Source organism: Macrotis lagotis, chromosome 8 (assembly GCF_037893015.1).
Source record: "Macrotis lagotis isolate mMagLag1 chromosome 8, bilby.v1.9.chrom.fasta, whole genome shotgun sequence".
Classification (NCBI taxonomy): Eukaryota; Metazoa; Chordata; class Mammalia; order Peramelemorphia; family Peramelidae; genus Macrotis; species Macrotis lagotis.
In genome coordinates, this window is record NC_133665.1 from 53,719,766 (window position 1) to 53,740,648 (window position 20,883).

Below are 20,883 nucleotides of genomic sequence, written 5' to 3' on the forward strand. Positions count from 1 at the left end.
AATGGCAAAAAGGAATGTAGACTTTTGTATACGAAATCCCAGAATACCTGTGTAACAGGTGCTCTGAGTGCCAGATGGGTATATGATGGTGGTGATATGGAAACTATAGCCATCCACTCCTGACAAAGTTTCCAGATTTCTGTGATCTACAGGGTACAGGCTGTCAAAAAATTGATTGTCTAACTGGCTAGGGAATGTAGTTCTACACCAGCTACCAGGTGGCATTGCCTTTAGACTTAGCTGAGTGGTCAAGCCAGGTGTGCATTGCATGTACATGGGCTGCACAGTCTTTACTGTTCACCAGAGGGCACTTGACAGCAAGGACTAATTCTCCCACTTTTTTTTGAGCTCTCTTGGATTTCTGGAGCATAGTGGCTGGTGTGGGGTTCTATGTAGGTCTAGGAGTGTGACCTGTAATATGCTAAAAAAAAAATGAGTAAAATGGGAAACTCATCTCTCATCTGAGCTTTAGGGAAACCTTCTGCTTACAGACTATTCAGAAATATAAAATCTTAGCTTTTTAAGGGCTAAGTAATAAATTATTACAAAGTTAAGATATAAAGAAGTAAATAAGCTATAGAATTCCCTCTGATCCTTTTATTAGTCATAGTTACTGCTCAATGCTTAGGGAGTAGGATCAAGGAGGGTACTGTGGGTTCAGCTGACTTGGCAAGAACATGGCAAAAACAGGAGGGAAGGACTAGAGTGCTTACCCATTGCACTGGAGTTGGGGGGTTCTAGCGCTGTGGCCAGTCCCATCAATCCTATCCTGCTAGTTACACACTGGCCTCAGATTTTCACTTTCCAATTCCGGCTTTGACTATTACAGATCTCCAGGAATAGGTCCAGCTTTTCCTTTGCTCTGCCCAACTTAGGCTGTAGCATCATTGTCAGGAAAAGGGTTAGGGTCTAGGGAAAGGGGAGCCTCCCCTCCACTTTCCTCTCCCCTGCAGTCTAAAAACTGCCTTGTTATATCAGGAACTCTCAGTCTCTTAGAAGCTTCTCTACTTCCAGATGCATGGAATGGTGGAATGGGATGAAATCCTTTGTTCAAAGCTCATAGAAATAGTTTAGAGTGGGGATAGAGCAGGGTTAACCTTGCTAGCTCTCACACAAAATATCACACTGATTCTTGACCTCGCAGCAGCTTCATCCTCTCTTGAACTTAGACCTAGGTGGTCCTTGCAAACCTTATCATACTAGAAATTGGATGCCCCCCCCCAGTGCCTTAAAATGCCAAGTTCCTGGCATTCCAGAATACTTTTATGAGGAAGGATCCTTTTAATCCCAACATTCTTGGGTTCATTAACTAATTAGTTAAATGTTATTATATATCACACATATACCACAATTTGTTCAGTCATTCCCTAACTGATGGGCATGTGGTATGTGAATGTGATGGAGTACTCTTGTTTGTAAGAAATCATGCATGGGGTTGACTTCAGAAAATCCTGAAAAGACTTGTATGAGCTGATGCTGAGTGAAGTGAGCAGAACCAGGAGAACATTATACACATTAATAGCAACATTATTTGATAATCAACTATGACTGATGCAGCTTATCTCAGCAGTTTAGTGATCAAGGACAATACTGAGAGACCTGTTAAGGAAAATGTCATCCATACCCAGAGAAAAAACTATGGAGTCTGAATGAATTCACTTTATTGAACTTTTATGTTTTTCTTTCTCATGTTTTTCTCCCTTAGTTCTTTGGGACAAATATGGAAATATGTTAAACCAATTGTACATGTGCAATTTATATCAGATTGCTCATTGATGTGAAGATGGGGAAGGGAAGGGAGGGTGGTAGAAAAATGTGGAATTCAAAAACTTGCAAAAGGATGAATGTTGACAACTATCTATATATGCAATTGGAAAAAAATTTAGAAATTAAAAAAAAGAAATCATGAGCAGATGGATTTCAGAAAAACCTGGGAAGACTTACATGTACTGATACTGAATGAACTGTGCAGAACCAAGAGAACATTGTACACATTAATAGCAAATATTGTATGTTGATCATATATGAAAGACTTAGCTCTTCACAGCAGTACAATGATCAATGACAATTCTAAAAGACTTGTGAGGGAAAATACCATCTACATGTATTCACTGTACCACTTGGCTGCCCCTATGCCATCTACAGCTAAAGAAAGAATTTTTACTTTTTAAAATTGGTTTTATGTTTTTTTCCTTCTCATGATTTTTTTCCCCTTTTGTTCTGATTTTTCTTTCACAACATGACTTCTATGGATATATGTTTAATATAGTTGTATATGCATAATTAAGATCAGATTACTTGCTGATAAGGGGAGGGGGGAAGAAAAGAAGAGAGGGAGGAAAATGTGGGACTCAAATTCTTATAAAAAAATGAAAGCTGAAAACTATCATTACATGTAACTGGAAAAAATTTAAAAAAAGAATTGTTGGACTACCAGAAAGTTATGAACAACAATAAAAAGAGCCAAGACATTATATTTCAAGAAATCATAAAAGAAAACCACTCAAATATTTTAGAAGCAGAGAGTAAAATAGAGATCGAAAGACCCCACCAGTCAATTCCTCAAAGACTACACAGTGACAGAGTTGGCACTGGAACTTGAGTCTCAAACTCCCAATCCAGCACACTTTCCCACATACTACAATGTTACCATATGAAATAACTAAAGGACAAACACAGCACTGAAAAATATCAAATACGTGACTCCTTTCTGTTATTATGTTCTATATTTGTCGATATGAAGCAAATCTTACAATACTCATGTGAGGCAGAGAAAGCTGCTGCAATGAAAAGTTAAGTTCTCACACAATGCATCCTTCTATTTTACATTCAAGAGACAGGTGGCAAATCATTTGTGCATTGGGTATGTGGCAATTTCTCTTTTATGTTGTTGTTACAAATGAGCTGGTGCTGTCATATATTCTAAGACAGTTATGAAGCCCCTAAGGAAATCATCACTCCACAGAGGGCAGAGAGGATAGTGTAAGAAATCTGGAGCATGTGTTCTTTCATAAGGGCTCCTTCCGCTCTGGAAATGGGTGGTGCTGAAATAGGAAAAAAAAAGAGTTAGATCACTAGGGCACAGCTGTAGGGGACTAGGCACTTCAGAGAAAAAAGAGGAGCTTTGCCATCTGGTCCTTTCTTTATAACAACACTAATTTTCTTCTCAGGAGGAAAGGCAAATCAATAAAACAACATCCTTATTGAATGCTTTGGTCTAGCTCTGGCTAGTTCTGCTTGTTTAAATGGAGCATGTTAGCCATGGAATCAATCAACAATCTTTTATCAAGTGCCTAGGATGTGTTAGGTACTGCTAGATTCTGGAGACAAAAATAAAGACAAGACAGTTTATGTCATCAAGGAGCTCATATTCTATCAGGAGAGAAAACATGCCTACAAGTATGTGTGTATGTATGGTATGTATATATATATATTTATATTTACAAATATATATATATATATATATATATATATATATATATATATATAATATACAAAATAAATCCAAGGTAGCTTTGGTAAAGAGTAATGGCATTGGAGCTAGGGGGAAGGCTAGGAAGTACTGGAGTAGATCTACTATAAAATGGAACCCTCTGCTACAGGAAATAAAATAAGCACAGAAGAGTAACCTCATGACTTTCTTTTTAGTTCTAGTATATGGGAATTCCTGGTACATAGTAGGGACATGATATTTATTGACTGATTAATTCATCAGTCAGATTAATCCTCAACCCATTGGCTTAAATGTATTTTTGAAGGATTCCTTTCATTTCACAGAGAGTGAAATTAAATGACTACCTAACTTACTACTTGTAATATTTGCAAACAACAAAAAACACCACCAAATTTGCAATAGCTTATCAGGGCTCAACACTCCTGATATCCTTTTCCTCTAGAGTTCTCTGATGTCCCATCTCTGAACTTTGTACCTTGTAAAAAAATTTTTATTAGGTTTTTGCAAGGCAATGGGGTTAAGTGACTTGCCCAAGGTCACACAGCTAGGTAATTATTAAGTGTCTGAGGTCAGATTTGAACTCAGGCCCTCCTGATTCCAGGGCTGGTGCTCTATCCACTGCACCACCTAGCTGTCCCTTGTACCCTGTTAAAGGACTAGTCATTATATTGCAACTATTGGTGTGTGTATATATCTCATCATATTACGGCTATTGATGTATATATATTTATATGTATGTATATAGTTATAGAGATGTTGGAGCAAATTTATATATATGAGTAAATATATATAGGAATAAACATATACATAACTATGTTAGAGTAAAATATGTATATATGAGTATATATGGGAATATATGTGAGTGTATATAAACACATATATAGTTATATATATTCACTCCAACCTAACTATATTTTTATATGAGTAAATATATATATTTATAGGAATATATATATACAAATATAAAGTATCCATCTATGCATACATCCATATATATATATATATATATATATATATTATATATATATAGTTAAGTTGGAATAAAAATATATATGGGAGAAAAATTATGCTATAGTGAATAGAGTACTAGACCTGGAATTAGGAAGACCTGGCTTCACTTGAACTTTCTGGGTATTAGTTTTCTCATCTATAAAACGTCTTTTGAGGTTGTTTTGTTGATGAAATAGAATAAATTATGTAAACTATTGCAAACCTGAAAGCCCCATATAGATGTTAACTATTATTGTACACACTATTCCTTTCTGAAATTCACCCCCTCTAAATGACTTTGCAGTTACTTGTAATATTTGCAAACAACAAAAAACACCACCAAATTTGCAATAGCTTATCTATTAAACAGTTAAATTCTTCCAGTAGATGAAAATTTCTTTGAAGGGAGAATTGCTTTGTTTTTGTCTTTGCTTCTTCAGCATGTAGCACAGTGCTGCATATAGCATAAATTTCTAGATGGAAAGAACCTTTGAGAGCATACAGATTTTAAATTTATTTTTTTATCTTTAGGTTTTTGCAAGGCAAATGGGGCTAAGTGACTTGCCCAAGGCCACACAGCTAGGTAATTATTAAGTGTCTGAGGCCACATTTGAACTCAGGTACTCCTAACTCCAGAGGGTGCTCTATCCACTGAGCCACCTAGCCACCCCTACAGCTTGTTTTATTTACAGATGAGGAAACTGATTCACTGAGCAGTTAAGTGACTAACTCAAGGTCCTACAGGTAGTAAGTGATATAACCTGAATGTAGGCTTTCTGTTCTAAATCTCATACTTTCCATTACAGGTCATTGATGCTGAATAAATACTTGTTGAATAGAATTCTACATCCTGTTCCAACTTTCCCCCTTCTTCCCATTAAATTTAGAGATACTTGAGGGAATGTCTTGCTTATCTTTGAAATAATAATTACTGATGTATATTAACATTTTTTACATTAAAACATGTCTTAAATGAGGAGATAGTGGATAGTTAACTTTAGAGGCAGAAAACCTGGATTAAGTCCCTTCTGTGGCACATACTGGTTGTGTGCTTCTAAGTACTGTCAACTTCTTAGTGTTCTTTAAGACTCCCACTTTGGTAGAGGGAGATTTCTCATCTAGGAGTCCCTTATATCAGTGAAATCACAGCTCTAATACCTATTCCTTTTAGACAGATTATCTCACTTGAGTCTTTATAACAACTCTATGAGTTAACGACTATATAGATGATTATTTCCATTTTTATAGAGTGAAAAACTTTAGCTAAAATGGAGTTTTGCTCAATATCACCAGCTAATAAATGCTCATATTGAGATCTGAACCCAGATTTTCCTGACTCTAGCTTTAATAGTTTACCCACTACCCCAGGATGCCTCAATTTTCACCACACAACCTTGCACAGAGGCAGCATGGCATGGGCTTTCAAGTCTGAGGACTTAGATAGAAATTCTGCCTATGATATTTACTACTTAGGTGACCTTAGGCAAGTCACTAGATCTCAATCGGCTGCACTGTTCCTTTCTATAAAATCGGGGAGAAGACTCAGTGGCCTTTGAGGTCCCTTCCAATTAGTCAATAAACATTTATTAAGAGCTAATTATGTGCTAGGCTCTGGGGATATGAAAAACATGAACAAATGACTGTTCTTGTTCTCAAGGCATTTACATACAAATAACAATGCACAATCAGGTGATAAATAAATAGGATAAACTCAATGTATCTTCTAGCTCTAGATTTATGGTTCTAAGAGGAGGCAGATTCTCAGTAAATGGTTGTTCACTTGAACTGAACAGCATTGGCCCCCAAATCGACAAAATTTCAATGTGCCCTGGTCTTTGTAAGGCCCAGGAGTCTATCAGCTTACGGTTCTGGGCCCAGCTCCACCCCTTCTTAGCTTTGGTATTGTTCAATTGTCTTTAAATATGTCTAACTCTTTGTGACTCATTTAGGTTTTCTTGGCAAAGATAGTGGGGTGATTTGCCATTCCTTTCTCCAGATCATTTTACAGATAAAGAAACTGAAGCAAACAGGATTAAGTGACTTGCCCAGGGTCATATAACTAGTAAGTAATTGAGACTGGATTTGAATTTAGGTCTTCTGGATTCTATGCCCAGAGCTCTATTTGATGTGCCATTTTAGCTTTGTGATCCTGGGCAAATCATTTTGTTTACTTGTGCCTCAGTTTCTTGATATTAAGATCCATGATAACTAACTCCCAAGGCTAGTTTGGGTATATAAGATAAGATGCATGAGTATTATTTGATGAGGTTGAACATTGCAGCACTATTTTTTTTCATCTCTTTCCTCACTCCACAGAAGTAGTCTAGCATGGTGGAGAGAGCCTGGATGCTCAAATGCCTACCTCTGGCTAGCATGCCTTCAGATAACACTCTTATGACTATAAATTTTAACTAGCTTGAAATCTGCATTAATAAATTTCCCTTCTAGGTGATGTTTTTTGGTCCATCATCCTCGAAGAAGACCGTGACACCAGGGAGGTGATATCCTAGCACATGAATTGGATTTGAGTGAAGAAATGCTGTGCTAAGTCACCAGCCTCACTTTCTCCTCCAGAGCCATCTGGATCCAATGACCAGATATGGATCAGGACAACTAGAAATGGCCCTAGATGTGAGATAGTCAGGGTTAAGTGACTTGCCCAAGGTCACACGGCTAGTAAGTGTCAAGTGTCTGAGGCTGGATTCGAACTCCCATCCTTGTGACTCCAAGGCCAGTCCTCTATCTACTGCACTACCTAGATGTCCTCCTCATCTAGGTACTTGATATAGCAATATATTGCTCACAATAGCTCTGTGAAGTTGGGAAGGTAAATGTTGCTATGTCCATTTTCCAAATAAGGAAACTGAGACTAAGTAAGATAGTGATTTCCCCAAGATCACATAGTCAGCAAACATTGAACTCAAACCTGGGCGTTCTTTTCCCAAGTTCAGTGATATTTTTTCTACTATTGCAACACAGATGATCATAGAACCTTATTCAGACAGGAGCTGACTGATGTTTAACTGATGTTTAATTTCATATTAACCATGAAGAAAGGATTTTATAAATGATGATGTAAATGCTTGCATGACCATTTTTTGGTCATGTTTTACTCATTTAGGAGAGAATAAATGTTCAAGAATTTTAATAGTATCCATCTTCATATGAGCAGCTGATAGAGGCACTAATTACAGACAATTTTTATGGTTTCATTCAAAGAGTTCTAGTTGCCCTTCACTTTGTATTATGTGTATATATATAAATATATACACAAATTAAGATGCTTGCATTTCTTGTTTAACCTGCCCTATGCAGGCACGCTCTTTGGGGGCAGCTAGGTGGCACAGTGTATAGTGTTGGACCTAGAGACAAGAAGTTATCTTCCTGAGTTTAAATCTTGCTTTAGACACTTACTAGCTGTGTGACCCTAGGCAAGTCACTTAACCCTATTTGCCATAGTTTCCTCATCTATAAAATGAGTTGAAGAAGGAAATGGCAAATCCCACCACTATCTTTGCAAAAAAACCTCTGAATGGGGTCATGAAGTCAGACACAGCTGAACAACAGCAATGCAAGGCAAGTACCACACAAAATCACCCTGATTAAAATCATTTCACAACAATAGTGTTATACCTTATGCCAAACTTCATTATAATGTTGAGAAACCTTAATGTGGCAAATCACTGAAGACCAACTGAGCTTCATTTAATAGTTCCCATCATGACTGGTTCTATTCTGCTCAATTCAGCTTTAATATTTCAATTCCCTACTATAATCTGAGCAAAGATTTATTTTTAGTCTTTATTGTTTGAAGTTTTAATGCTCAGGAAAATATCTTGTGTCTGTAGTATTGTTCCTATGGAATTAGCTGCTCTCTTGTAATATCATTTCTCCTAACATCACTCATTCAAAGAATCCGTTAATGATGTTAAATTTGGTCTGACTATATTTCAGACTTGTTAATCAATCAGCTTACAAACATTTACTAAATAGCTAGTAGCTGTTGTATATTGGGCACTATTTGGAGCACTAGGGTCCCTGACTTCAAGGACTTTACATTAGATTATCAGAGACAAAAAAACCCACAGTAAATAAATATATAAACATACAAAATACCTACAGAAGAAATTCAAGGTCATTTGAAGGGGAGAAGTATTAGCCTCTGGGGTTTGGGGAAGGTCTCATATACTCATTCATACAGACCTATTCATCTGATTTGGTGTGGTGGTATTACTTTTGTAAGTCTAAATACCATCTGTTCACTGTTTTGGTCCTTAGGGCAATGTCCCAGGAATTCACTTACCTGATGTTAAAACAAAGAAGCCATCAGGTGGTGGTGGGTCTGGATGTCCAGCCATAACCTTGAGCCCAATATCATTCACTTCTGCCTGGGTATGAACCTTCACCCAAGCCTGTACTGTAGGATGATCAACAATGCTGTTTAGCTCAGAGAGATTCATATCAAGTAAATCTTTCAAATTTTGAGGACTTAATTTCTGTGGGTTCAAAATGAAAAGAAAGAATACATAAGATTTTCCTTGGGTCCTTCAGTGCACATCTCAGGAGTAGAACAGACTGACAAGACAGTATCAAGGGATGAAGACTAGTTAACTTATAGTGATAACAAAATGAAGATCATATGTATGGTCATCATCACTTTATTATTAGTGTCCTGCTATGAAACGTGGTGGGAAATAGTATGGTTTAGTGAGAAAAATCATTGAATTTTGAGGCAAAAACCTAGTTTTTTGCCTTTGTAATTGTCACCTCAATGCACCTTAGATAAATCAATTCATCCTGGGGACTCAGGGAATGAACTTTAAGAGGTAATTACTTAAAAAGATTCACATTTACAAAAATATTCATAGTAGTTCTTTTTATGGTGGAAAAGAATTGGAAATTGAGGGAATGTCATTAATTGGGGAATGATGAACAAATTGTGGTATATAAATGTGATGGAACATCATTGTTCTATAAGAAATCTTGAGCAGGCAGACTACAGAAAAGTCTGAAAAGTCTTGCATGAACTGATGCTGAGTGAAGTGATCAGAATCAGAACATTTTACACATTAATAGCAACATTGTGTGATGATCAGCTATGATGGATGAAACTTCTCTCAGCAGTTCAGTGATCAAGGACAATTCTAAAAGACTTGTGATGGAAAATGCCAATCACATCCAGAGAAAAATGGAGTCTGGATGCAGACAAAAGCATACTTTTTTTGCTTTTCAAAACTTGTTTTAGGTTTTTTCTTTCTCACATTGTTTCCCCTTTAGGTCTGATTCTTCTTTAACAACATGACTAATTTGGAAATAAGTTTAGCATAGTTGTACATAAATAACCTAAATCAGATTACTTACTGTCATGGGGAGGGAGTTACAAAAATGTGGAATGAAAAGTCAAATAAAAACATGAATGCTGAAAACTATCTTTGCATGTAATTGAAAAAATAAAATAACATTAAAAAGGAGGCAATTGCTTATTTTATCTGTGAGCCCAGGAATGGTTAGTATGGGACAACATAACACTGACAGATTGTGTGAAAGTTTTGCTCCCAGTATTTCTCACCTTAACCTCCTCAGGATTGAGGGCTGTAAAGATGTCCATGTCCATCACTGGGAAGCCAGATGCAAACTGAATAAGATCTTCAGCTGGGGCTCCTCCTGCCAGGAGGAAGCAAAGGGGAATTCCCAATTTACACCATTAGCCAACTGGCTAGTACTGAGTTTAAGTCTAACCATTTTTGCCTGATTCTCTAAATCCTTTGCACTCACCCCCCCCCCCCATCTTCGCCCCCCCCACCATACATACACTGACCAATAAGAGTTTCCTTACTATGCATTGTATACCCTATACTTGCACTCTCCCTGATTCCTGCTATCTGGAATGCTTTCTCCCCATTAAAAGGGTCCACAAGCTATCTATACCTTAGCAAGAATATCCTTTCTTCTATTTCCATTGGGTTTCACCTAAAATTCATTTTCTGACCTTTTTAGTTCAAAGATTAATCTCTTTGACAGAGAAAGCAATATAAAAGTTGAGTAGTTCTATCTTCTTTAAGGAGCCCATTGATAATGATGGTGTCTTTTATTCTCGAGGAAGACCATGACATCAAAGAAGTGATGCCACGACAAACAGTAATTGGATTTGAGTGAGGGGGTGCTGTGCTAAATCACCAGCCTCACTTTCTCCTCTGCAACCATCTGGGTCTAGTGACCAGATATGAATCAAGACAAGTGGAGATATCCCTGGTTGTAAGGCAATCAGAATTAAGTGACTTACTCAAGATCACATATCTAGTAGATGTCACATGCCTGAGACCAGATTTGAACTCAGATCCTCCTAACTCCAGGTCCTTTCATTCTGAATCATGTCATTCTAGTATCTTAATAGGTATTGTGCTAAATAGTCATTCTAGTATCTTAATAGGTATTGTGCTAAATGTGTCACATATATAATCTCAGTAGGTGATGTTATTATCTCTGTTTTACAGATGGGGAAACTGAGGCAGACAGCAGTTAAGTGATTTGACCAGGGCCACCTAGCTACCCAGTGTCTAAAGCCAGATTTGAGCTCAGGTTTTCCTAACTTCAGGTCTATCCACCATAATTTTCACAGTTCAAAATGATCATCTTTATACATTATTCTTAACCAAAATATTGTTAGGAAATACATAATTTTGAACATTTATAGTTTGAAGTAGTGTTAAAGTAATTTGGATGCACTGTAGCAGGGAGGGGTTCAAAAGTTTTCAGAGAGGCACAGTATAGTAAAATAAGCTTTGGACTTCAATTCAAAAATCCAAAAGTGGCATCGTTTTTGACTTCTCTGGGCCCAAGTTGCCTCTTAAGTAAAATGAGGGGGCTGGACTAGATAATCTATTTTAAGGAAAGTCTATCTACCCTTCTTTTCCTGCATTAAAATAGATTAAAGAGAAGCAATATGGTATAATGGATAGAAAGCTGGCCTTAGTCAAGAATAGCTGGGTTCAAGTCTTACCTCTAACCCACACTTACTATGTCACCTTGGAACACCTAACCTTAGGGGCAGCTAGTTGACTGGTAGATACAGTGCAGGGCCTGAAGTCCAGGTTGTTTGATCTTGGGCAAGTCACTTAAGCTCTGTTTAATCAAAATTTTTGTTGTTTAGTCATGTCTGACTTTCTTTGATACCATTTGGGATTTTTCTTGGTAAAGATACTGGGAGTGGTTTGTCATTTATTCCTCTAACCTTATTTTTACAGATGAAGAGATGGAGGCAAACAGAGTTGTGACAGGGTCTCACAGCTAGTAAGTATCGAGGGCCAGATTTGAACTCAGTTTAAGAGGAGTCTTCCTGACTTCTGACCCAGCACTCTGTCCACTATGCTACCTTGTTGCCAGCCTCAATTTCCTCATCTGTAAATGGGAATAATAATAGTACCTGCCTCCCAGAGTTGTGAGGATCAGATGAGTTAATAATATCAAATGATTTTGTAAAGTGCTTTACAAACATTAAAGTGCTACATAAATGCTGGTTATTTATTATTATCATTATTCCTTAACTTCTCAATGGTGTCCACAAGTCTCTTAGATGATAAATTGCCTGGTAGGTACTGACCTGCATAGGTAGGGGACTTTTCTTCACAAGAAATTTCCCTACACCAATTAAACCTCACACAAAAGAACAATGTTGTTCTTGTAAAGCAGATCAACAAATGAAGTCTAAACATTTCCCAGTAAAATTTCTAGCCTTGATAGTTTATAATTCAGTCCCTGATAAATTGAAATGTCCTATTGAACAGAGTGTTGGTGCCCTCTGCAGCAACTACAATTCTCTTAAATGAGCCTTGGGATTTCCCAGATCTTGGGGACACATGGGGAGAGGGAGAATATTTATAGGGAAGAACCATCCTTTGCCAAGCGCTGCTTATAAACATCTCTGCAAAGGACATTAGTGATAATTTAATTTAGGAACCTCATTTTATAGATGGAGATGTTGAAGTTTGGACCAGGAGCAGCCCATAATTCTGCAGGGACTGGATTTTCAATTGACTCTCTAGCCATAATGTCACTAGATATGGCCCTAGAGATTTCTTATTATTATCTTAAACAGTTCACTGCCTCCTCATAGAACTGACTGAGAGTTCTTTCTGGAACCCTCAATGCTTCTCCCTTGTGCAAAGAACTCTCTCTTCTCCTCCCTCCCCTTCCTTTTTTCTCTCTTCTTGCTTCTCTTTTTCCCCACTTCTCTGTCTCTTGTCTCTTCTTACCATTTCTCCATCTCTTTTCTTAGTTCTCTTCCATTCTTTCTCTCTGTCTGACTCTCTGTCTCTATCTGTCTCTGTCTCTCTCTTTGTCTCTTTCTGTCTGTCTGTCTTATTTTTCATTATCTTTCTTCCAAGGTGTGTGATACTTTTGTTTCTTTTTGCCCCCTCCCCCCAAAAAAAGGAGCAAAGCTCTTTTAGGATTTCTACCCTTATCAACACTGCTTACATTTCATATGATGTCCAATAAAAACCTACGAGCTAGTTTTAGAAAATCAGGGAAAATGGTCTCACATAGGCAAAGTGACTTGCTCAAGGCAATAGATCTAAAATGTTATATTACTTGTAAATCTTAAAAATATAGGGTCAAATTAAAATGACAGAAAATATGGGTGAGACATGAAGTTTTATGCTCTGAGATTTACTGTAAACCTATAGATGGAGATCATATGTCCAAGATAGCTCATAGAACTGAGAGAGAAGGGAGTATTTAACAAAAACGAAGGATGGGGGAAAATCACTAATCTCCTTGGAGTCCTATCTATGAGAGTTACACAATATCAAGTTGCCCAGTTGTTCCTCAAAGACTATCATCCTTATGCAATACTCTCTGAACAATTGCTCTTTCTTCCTGGATTTTAAGCATCATGATGGCAAGACAAGTTTTCCTGCTTTCTAATCTGTCTTCCTGAGTTTGTAATTAACCTAGGGGAAGATACCCCCAGGTCATGACATCTTACTTAGTGGCAAGGTGACAGGAGACATGAAAGCTCTCTAAGAAAATCAACCTTTTTACCAGAAATATAGTTTGAGAAACTTATTATTCTTTGATAGACTCAAAGCCTGATCTTCCAGTTCTTTCCTCTTCCACTAACTCAGGTTCCTATGGGTAAATCCCTAGCCCATTTGTGCCTCAGCTTTCTCTTTTTGATACAAGGGTATAATAATGAGTCCAGTGTCTCAATACCTCATGCAACTCTTTAAGATTATGGTTTCAGAGCAGGTGAAGATCTGTATTTCTGGAGGGGATTTCCTGACCAATAGTCACAATGAAACCATAGGTCTGGTCCAAAAAAAATCCTCATAGACTAAATGATCTATCTGCTTAATCTAATGTTTTATGACACTAGATGAAAGCACTGATATAACTGAATAGAGTTGGGCAGCCTGGGAAAACTCTAGTGTAGCTTGAGATTTTTTAAAAATAAATGATGCTTCTTTCTTTTGCATCACAGTATTTTTGGAAATCTTCCATGCCTATCTCCTACTGCACTCTACTCCCTTGCCTTCCCCATTCTGGAATTTAATTCCTCTTTGTAACAAAGAAAAATCATTTAGCAAAAATTCTCCAAGCTGGAACTGTATCTGTATTGACTCTTCTTCCCTTGTAGTTTCCCACCTCTTTGCCAAGGAGAGATAGGCACATTTCATGACTTGTCTTATTTGTTTTCACAAAGTTGAGATCTATGAGATGAAAGACCAAGATCTACTTTGTGTGTCAACATCTAAACTCACCCAGCAAGGACTTGAGCATCTGATAATAGGCATTTGGTGTATTCTGGTTCTCCTGGACTGTGGCTTTCACCTGGTGGTAGATGAGATTCTTCTGTTTTTGAGAACATTGTGAGATGTCCAACCGTGTTCTCAGCTCCCTGTGCCATTGAAAGATTTGGAACCATTTAAATTTAAAACATGAAAACCTAGACCACTATCAGAATTCTAGACCTGCACCTCTCCTCATAGCATGAAGATAATCCTGGGTTCTTGAAGGCTATGAGAAATGGAGTACAGTCTCTGACAGGTACTACTGATTTATGTAAAATGAGAATAATAAGCCCTCTACCTCCCAGGGTTGATGTGAAGTTCAAAGAACAATTGTAAAATGTGTAATATAATGCCTGATACATTGTAAACATAGATGCAAGTTATTATTTTTATATACAAAGTGCACTTTTAAAGTGTCATATCAATATGAGTCTAGGTTATTGTTTACAAGAGAGAGAAATGACTTTTTGATACCGGATGCCTTCAGGACTAAGATGCTGCAGCAGATGGTCTTCCAAAGCACAGATGTGAGGGTCCAGGGCAGTGAGGATGGTCCCCCCTAGTTGAGTGTGGTTCCCTTTCAAGTACTGGTTGATCATTGCATTGACCTATGAACATACACACTATGTAACTTTCCTAGATGATAGATCTCCCTTCCTTATTCAATGTCCAATGTCTTCTCCCCTCTCCTTTCCCTGCAGGGTCTCAGTACTATTGTTGGCAGGTATAGTGATGGTATATGTAGGAAGAAGGAAAGGCCATGTCTCCTCTCTAAATATAGATTATGAGAAAGACTCTGACTTTTTTGGTATCCTAACATAGCATGGGCTTAAACACATAGTAAGTGCTTCATAAACACCAAAAGGAGGAAAGGAGAGAGGAATGGGGAGAAAGGAATTCTTCCCATATCTTCAGTCTTTTCTCTGGTAAATGTAATAGCGTGGCAAGGGTCTTGAATTGGTGGCTAGGGGCTCTGAATTCTGGTCTTAACACATTGCCTTTATCTGTGTGCCCAAGGGCAAATTATTTCCCCTCCATGGATCTCAGTTTATTCCTTTGAAAATTTGGGGCAGTAACTCAAAAGGCAGTTGTGACACTCAGATAAGCAAAAAAGGTGAATACAATTTGTAAATGGTAATGGTTTGGTAAATCATAAAGCATTTTTTTAAATAATAGAGGACTTTGTAAACTAATTAGAAATCTCTGAAAATAAATTATAACTTTATTCTTTATGATAATAGTAGTACTTTATAATGAATAGTACTGGTATTTTGTTTTTTAAATTTTTTATTAATCTAGTTAATGTTCAAATGCATTAATCAACAAGAACATCTCTGATACTTCTGAGTCCCAAAATGTTTTCCCTGCTTCCCTTCCCTCCCTCTCCCCAAGACAAGCAAATAATCTGATAACGATTATACATGATATTACTACTTTGTAAAATGAGCTTTGTGAATTGTAAAGTGCACAGGAAACATAAAGCTCTTAGTGAATAATAAGGCACCTTAAAACCAGTAAAATATTTTTGTACATTGTAAAGTGTTAGGAAAAGGTTAAGTACTATTATTCTAACTGATTCTAGAGATAAACATTGTTTGGATGCTTGTGGGGGGCTGGCTACTAGGCAGCTCTGTAGCAGTTGAACTAACTGTCAGAGATAGATTGGCAAGATGTTCTCTAGATGCCTCTTCTGTCTTGTTCTTTAGTTGCCTGTTCCATGAGATCATTTCTCCTACTGTAATACAATCCCATCTAATGAATCCATTGCTTTGATCTGACCCAGGGTTTCTGCTTCATGGTTTACCAGCAACACTAAAATGTAAAACAATGAGTAGGAAGGTTGAATATATTGAAGTTTGTGGCCTTAGGAAAAACTCAATGAGTCTAAATCATGGTGGGGGGGGGTTGGGTAGGACCACAATACTAGACAATAAATAATCAACCATGTGCCCTAGGCCTCACCTAAAGATGGACCTCAGTTTAGGGAAACCTGATTAGCAAAATGGGAATTACTATTCCATTAAATTTTTTTCCCTTCATCCTGTTGGGTTCTATGAAGTAAATAGCCTTTTCAATGTGATTTGATTTAGAAAATCCCTTTCAGAGGCAATTTATCAGGAACACATTGGGTAGAGGGAGGCAAACCTGGACCCCTGCCAACAGTCTAGCACAGACCTTTATTATCTCCCATCCAGGTTATTGTAGAAACTTTCTAGCTTACTTTCTTGATTCCACCTATCCCTAATCCAATTATCCTCCATGTCTCCTTAAGGAAGCCACCCTGGACTTCTTAGTTGACAATACTTTTTTACTTTTGAAATGTCACACAGTATATATGTTTTTAGAGGCAGCTAGATTGCTCAGTGGATAGAGTATTAGACCTGAAGTCAGGAAGACCTGAGTTCATTCACTAGCTGTGTGACACTGGGCAAATCACTTAACCTCCGCCTCAATTTCTTCATCTGTAAAATTGAGATAACAATTTTATAATAACATCTATTTCCCAGGGCTGCTGTGAGGATCAAATGAAATAAGATCTGCAAAATGTTTTACAACATTTAAAGCATCATATAAATGCAAGTTATTGTTATTCTAAGTAACTAGGTGTTGCCATGCTGGGCCTGGGATCTGGATGGTTCATCTCCCTGGGTTTCAAATCTAGTCTCAGACACCTACTAGCTGTGTGACTTTGGACAAGTCACTTACCCCTGTTTAACTCAGTTTCCTTATCTGTAAACTGGTCTAAAAGAAGGAAATGGCAAACCACTCTAAGAAAACCCCAAATGGGATCACAGAGAGTTGGACATGACTGAACAATAACAAAAACTTTATAAGCTGATTTGTAGATCTACTAGGAGAGGAATTTTTCTGTTTTCCTCCTACTTAAACATTTTGTTTTTGTACTACACATGATTTCAATGGTACAGAGAACTTTCCCTTCCAATGCAAGTTAGGACTTGCTATGTAACTTAAAGTTTTAGAGAATTTTCTGGGTGCTCTGACAGACTAAATGATTTTTCTCTAGGGTCAGCGCAGAATTAAGACTAGTTCTCTTTACTATACCTTTTCATACTCTTACCTTTTCATCATGATTTAACCAAGAAGTTCCTCTCAGGAGGGCAACTAAAGTATCACTAGTAGTGATGTTCCACTGGGCCATCTCTGCAGGTTGGTATGCTTTGGCTATGTGACCTAGGAGTGGGAGGAAGTCTTCGGAAAGCACTCCAAGTATCTGTAGATGTCAAGGTTTCATATGTCATAGTGAGTCAGGGCTAAATATGACCTCAGGGACCTTCTAGTTTAACCTCTTCATTTAAAAAAATGTCTAAATCAGGGCAGTTAAATCAGGAAGTATATAGAGTCTTGGAGGATCTGAGTATAAATCCAGCCTGAGATATTTCTTAGCTGTGTGATACTGGGCAAGTCACTGAACTCAGTTTGCCTCAAAAAAAAAAGGGTATTCAAAATCTTCTTGTCTTAACTTAGTAACCATCAACAAAATGAAATTTTAAAATGATTGTATATAGATCCACAAACTCTAAATTATTTACAATTTGCTTTTATAATGCATATTCCTATGTTCTACAGCATTTATTTTACCCATTTTTAATAGATTTCTTTTTTTTTTCCTTTTATTTATTTAAGGGAATGGGGTTGAGTGACTTGCCTAAAGTCACATAGCTAAGCATTTATTTATTTATCTATTTATCTATTTATTTAGGTTTTTGCAAGGCAAATGGGATTAAGTGGCTTGCCCAAGGCCACACAGCTAGGTAATTATTAAGTGTCTGAGACTGGATTTGAAGCCAGGTACTTCTGACTCCAGGGCCGGTGCTTTATCCACCTAGCTGCCCCGTATAGCTAGGAAATTATTAAGGTAATAATTATTAAATATGAGACCAGATTTGAATCCAGGTCCTCCCAACTCCAGAGCCAGGGCTCTGTCCATTATGCCATCTAGCTGCTCCTATTTTGCCCATATTTTTGATATTCTTAATATTTGTCATTTCTTTTGGCATAATAGTATTCTATAGATGCATAATCTCAATATGCTTTTAAAGAGGAGGAATTTCAGATACAGAGAAAGTCATGCAGTAAATTATTAGAAAAATTGGGCTTAGAATCCAGGTCTCCATCCACTGAAGCAATCCAACCTCCTGTGCATATGGGCAAATGAATGGACTTGACATGGATATGAAGCTTTTTGGATTTGTGAATTATCTTTCCATTCCATGTCCCAGCTGGATGCTTTTATTTAGCACTTAGGCTTGCTGACCTAAGGCCTTAGTGAGGGATTAGTTATGTCTCTCACATGATTTCCCTCTTCCTCTTCCATCACCAGTTCAGCTCTACCTTATCCAGTTTCATTTTCAGAACTCGGAGCAGAGGGTCCTCAAACTCCATAATCCCAAAGAGCTCCAAGTGGTTTTTTAGGACGCTGTCCGGCAAGCAGGCTTCCAGATCACTAGTGGAGGTGTATCTGGCAGCTATCATGTCTCTCTCCTTCCTTACTCTGTCTGCCGTTAGTGGGACTCCAGGACAAGCTGCTGATGCACAAAGCAAAATTAGTCAGGGATGAGTAACTTTCTGGAAATGTAAAGCCTTTCTTTCCTTTCTATCCAATAATTCCTTTTAAGTCTCAATACCTTGTTCTGGGCTGCCTATAGAGACTCTGGTTTACACTTCACATGAACTATCTGGAAGACATATGAATTTAGTGGTGCTGTCATTTAACACCTTCTACAATCTGGCTCCAATTTACCTTTTAGCTTTATTTTATACTTTCATATATTCTGCTCTCTTTCAATTTTTCTCCAACACCCTATATTTTTCCTCATATCTTTTTCTACACTGGAGATTCTCTTTTATCCATTGAGATTTCCTTTATTAATTTTTGGTAAGTCCAGTTCAGGTACCATGCTCCACTGTGAAACATAGCTTGATCACCATCCTGTCTCCTTCCTTCCATCCCTCTAGGGTAGTATCAGGAAGAAGAGAAACATCATATAAGAGTATAAGGTAAGGACAGAGTTCTAGAAGTTTGGAAGGAGATCACTCCTGAACATATATTATGGAAAGTTGCCTGAAAGGGATAGCAACTGAACTTGTCATGAAGGGTAATAATGATAATGATAATGATAATGATAATGATAATAATAATAATAACTGACATTTGCAAAACACTTTATATCCTTTATCTCATTTGAACTTCATCATGAAGCTGAGTGGGAAGCTCCCTATTTAACAGATGGGGAAACTGAGGTTCAGAGAGATTAAGTGACCTACCTATCTTGGTCATATATTTAGTTCACATCAGAGCCTTTTGTGACTCCCACTCCTAATTATTCTTTCATGATCTACTTCACAGCATAAGCTGCAGAGTAATACATAAATGTAAGTCTTCTTATTTCTATAACTTTTAGCCTTGGTCAGAATTGGTCAATACTATAAAAAGATAATTTGGAAGAAAAGACAGATAAAGATAAAAAGTGCAAAAATGTTGGAAGAGTGATCTCCTATGTTTTAGGCATTAAGGGGAAATCCCAGAAGACCTTCCTAAAAAACTGGAAAGGAAGTTCCTTGTATCTTAGTGAGGGAGGGTCATGGTCATAATGAAAGATTTAGAACCAGAAGGAACCCTAGAGATCATAGGGTTTAATTCCTTTGAAATTGCAGTATAGTGATTTGGCCAAGATCACATGTAGTAGAACTGGGATTGGAAACCATGCCCTAATATCACATCTCAGGTACTTTGCACTATACCATTTTTTGATACAGTGGAGAAAGCTAGAATTAGGAAATCTAGTTTCTCTTTGGAATTGCGCTATTAACCTGGGCAAGCCCCTTCTCTCTGGGGTGCAGTTTTCCTTATTTTACAAATGTGGATGGTTGGGCTAGCCTACCTCTAAAGCTTTTTTTCAGTTTTGATGGTCTATATTTGGTTATGTGACATTTCAAGAAGTAATAACATTTAAATAGAATAAATAGGAAGAGATTAAGAGAGACAAGGAGCTCAGAATTTCAGCATGTAGACTACTTACTTGTGTCCCGTTTGTTCCTCTGGAGTCCTCTGAGTTTCTTCAAATTCTCCATGAACTGTTCCTTGTGGTGTATCTTTAGCCAACTCAAGAAATTTGGAAAAAATTGTGTCTTTGAGGTCTGTGGAACAATGAGATGGTTTTAGGGAAAGATGGTCACTTGAAGAAAGAATTTTTTTTTTCAGTTGTTTTTTAGCTGTGTCTAACTCTTCATGATCCCATTTTTGTTTCTTTGTGTTTGTTGGGTTTTTTTTTTTTGGCAAAGATACTGGAGTGGGTGACTATTTCCTTCTCTAATTCATTTTATAGATGAGTAAATTGAGGCAAACAGTTTAACCCTGATTTGTTCAGCTTCATAGAGCTAGTCAATGTCTAAGGATAGATATAAACCCAGAAAAACTAGACTTCCTTCAGGTTCTGCACTCAATCCACTGTGCCACCCAGCTGCCCCAGAGCAAGAACCTTGGCTTTAACCAGTAGGAATTTTGCAACAGTCCCATGAAACAGATAGTGCAGGAATCATTATCACCATTTTTACAAATGGGAAAGCTAAGGATCAGAGGGAAGTAGCTTGCCCCAAGTAAGAGAAAAGGCCTGTTTCAGAAACATA

General features: G+C 37.4%; 1 protein-coding gene across 3 annotated transcripts in view; it reads right to left on the reverse strand.

Moving 5' to 3' along the window:
- Window positions 1–1,731: 1,731 nt before the first annotated feature.
- The window catches only part of LOC141495590 (uncharacterized), a 106,115-nt gene continuing 86,963 nt past the window's right edge, over window positions 1,732–20,883 (reverse strand). Inside the window, exons 67-74 of one of the 3 annotated variants that reach the window (XM_074197097.1) lie at window positions 20,277–20,394; window positions 18,589–18,779; window positions 17,315–17,467; window positions 14,710–14,843; window positions 14,206–14,342; window positions 10,014–10,108; window positions 8,748–8,940; window positions 1,732–3,044 (exon numbers count right to left, since the gene is read on the reverse strand). In XM_074197097.1, the coding sequence (XP_074053198.1) occupies window positions 2,932–3,044; window positions 8,748–8,940; window positions 10,014–10,108; window positions 14,206–14,342; window positions 14,710–14,843; window positions 17,315–17,467; window positions 18,589–18,779; window positions 20,277–20,394 (1,134 nt within the window). In that variant the 3' untranslated portion in view covers window positions 1,732–2,931. Of the gene's footprint in view, window positions 3,045–8,747; window positions 8,941–10,013; window positions 10,109–14,205; window positions 14,343–14,709; window positions 14,844–15,719; window positions 16,048–17,314; window positions 17,468–18,588; window positions 18,783–20,276; window positions 20,395–20,883 lie in introns of those variants that run through there. The other 2 variants (XM_074197096.1, XM_074197098.1) reach the window with 2 other exon arrangements.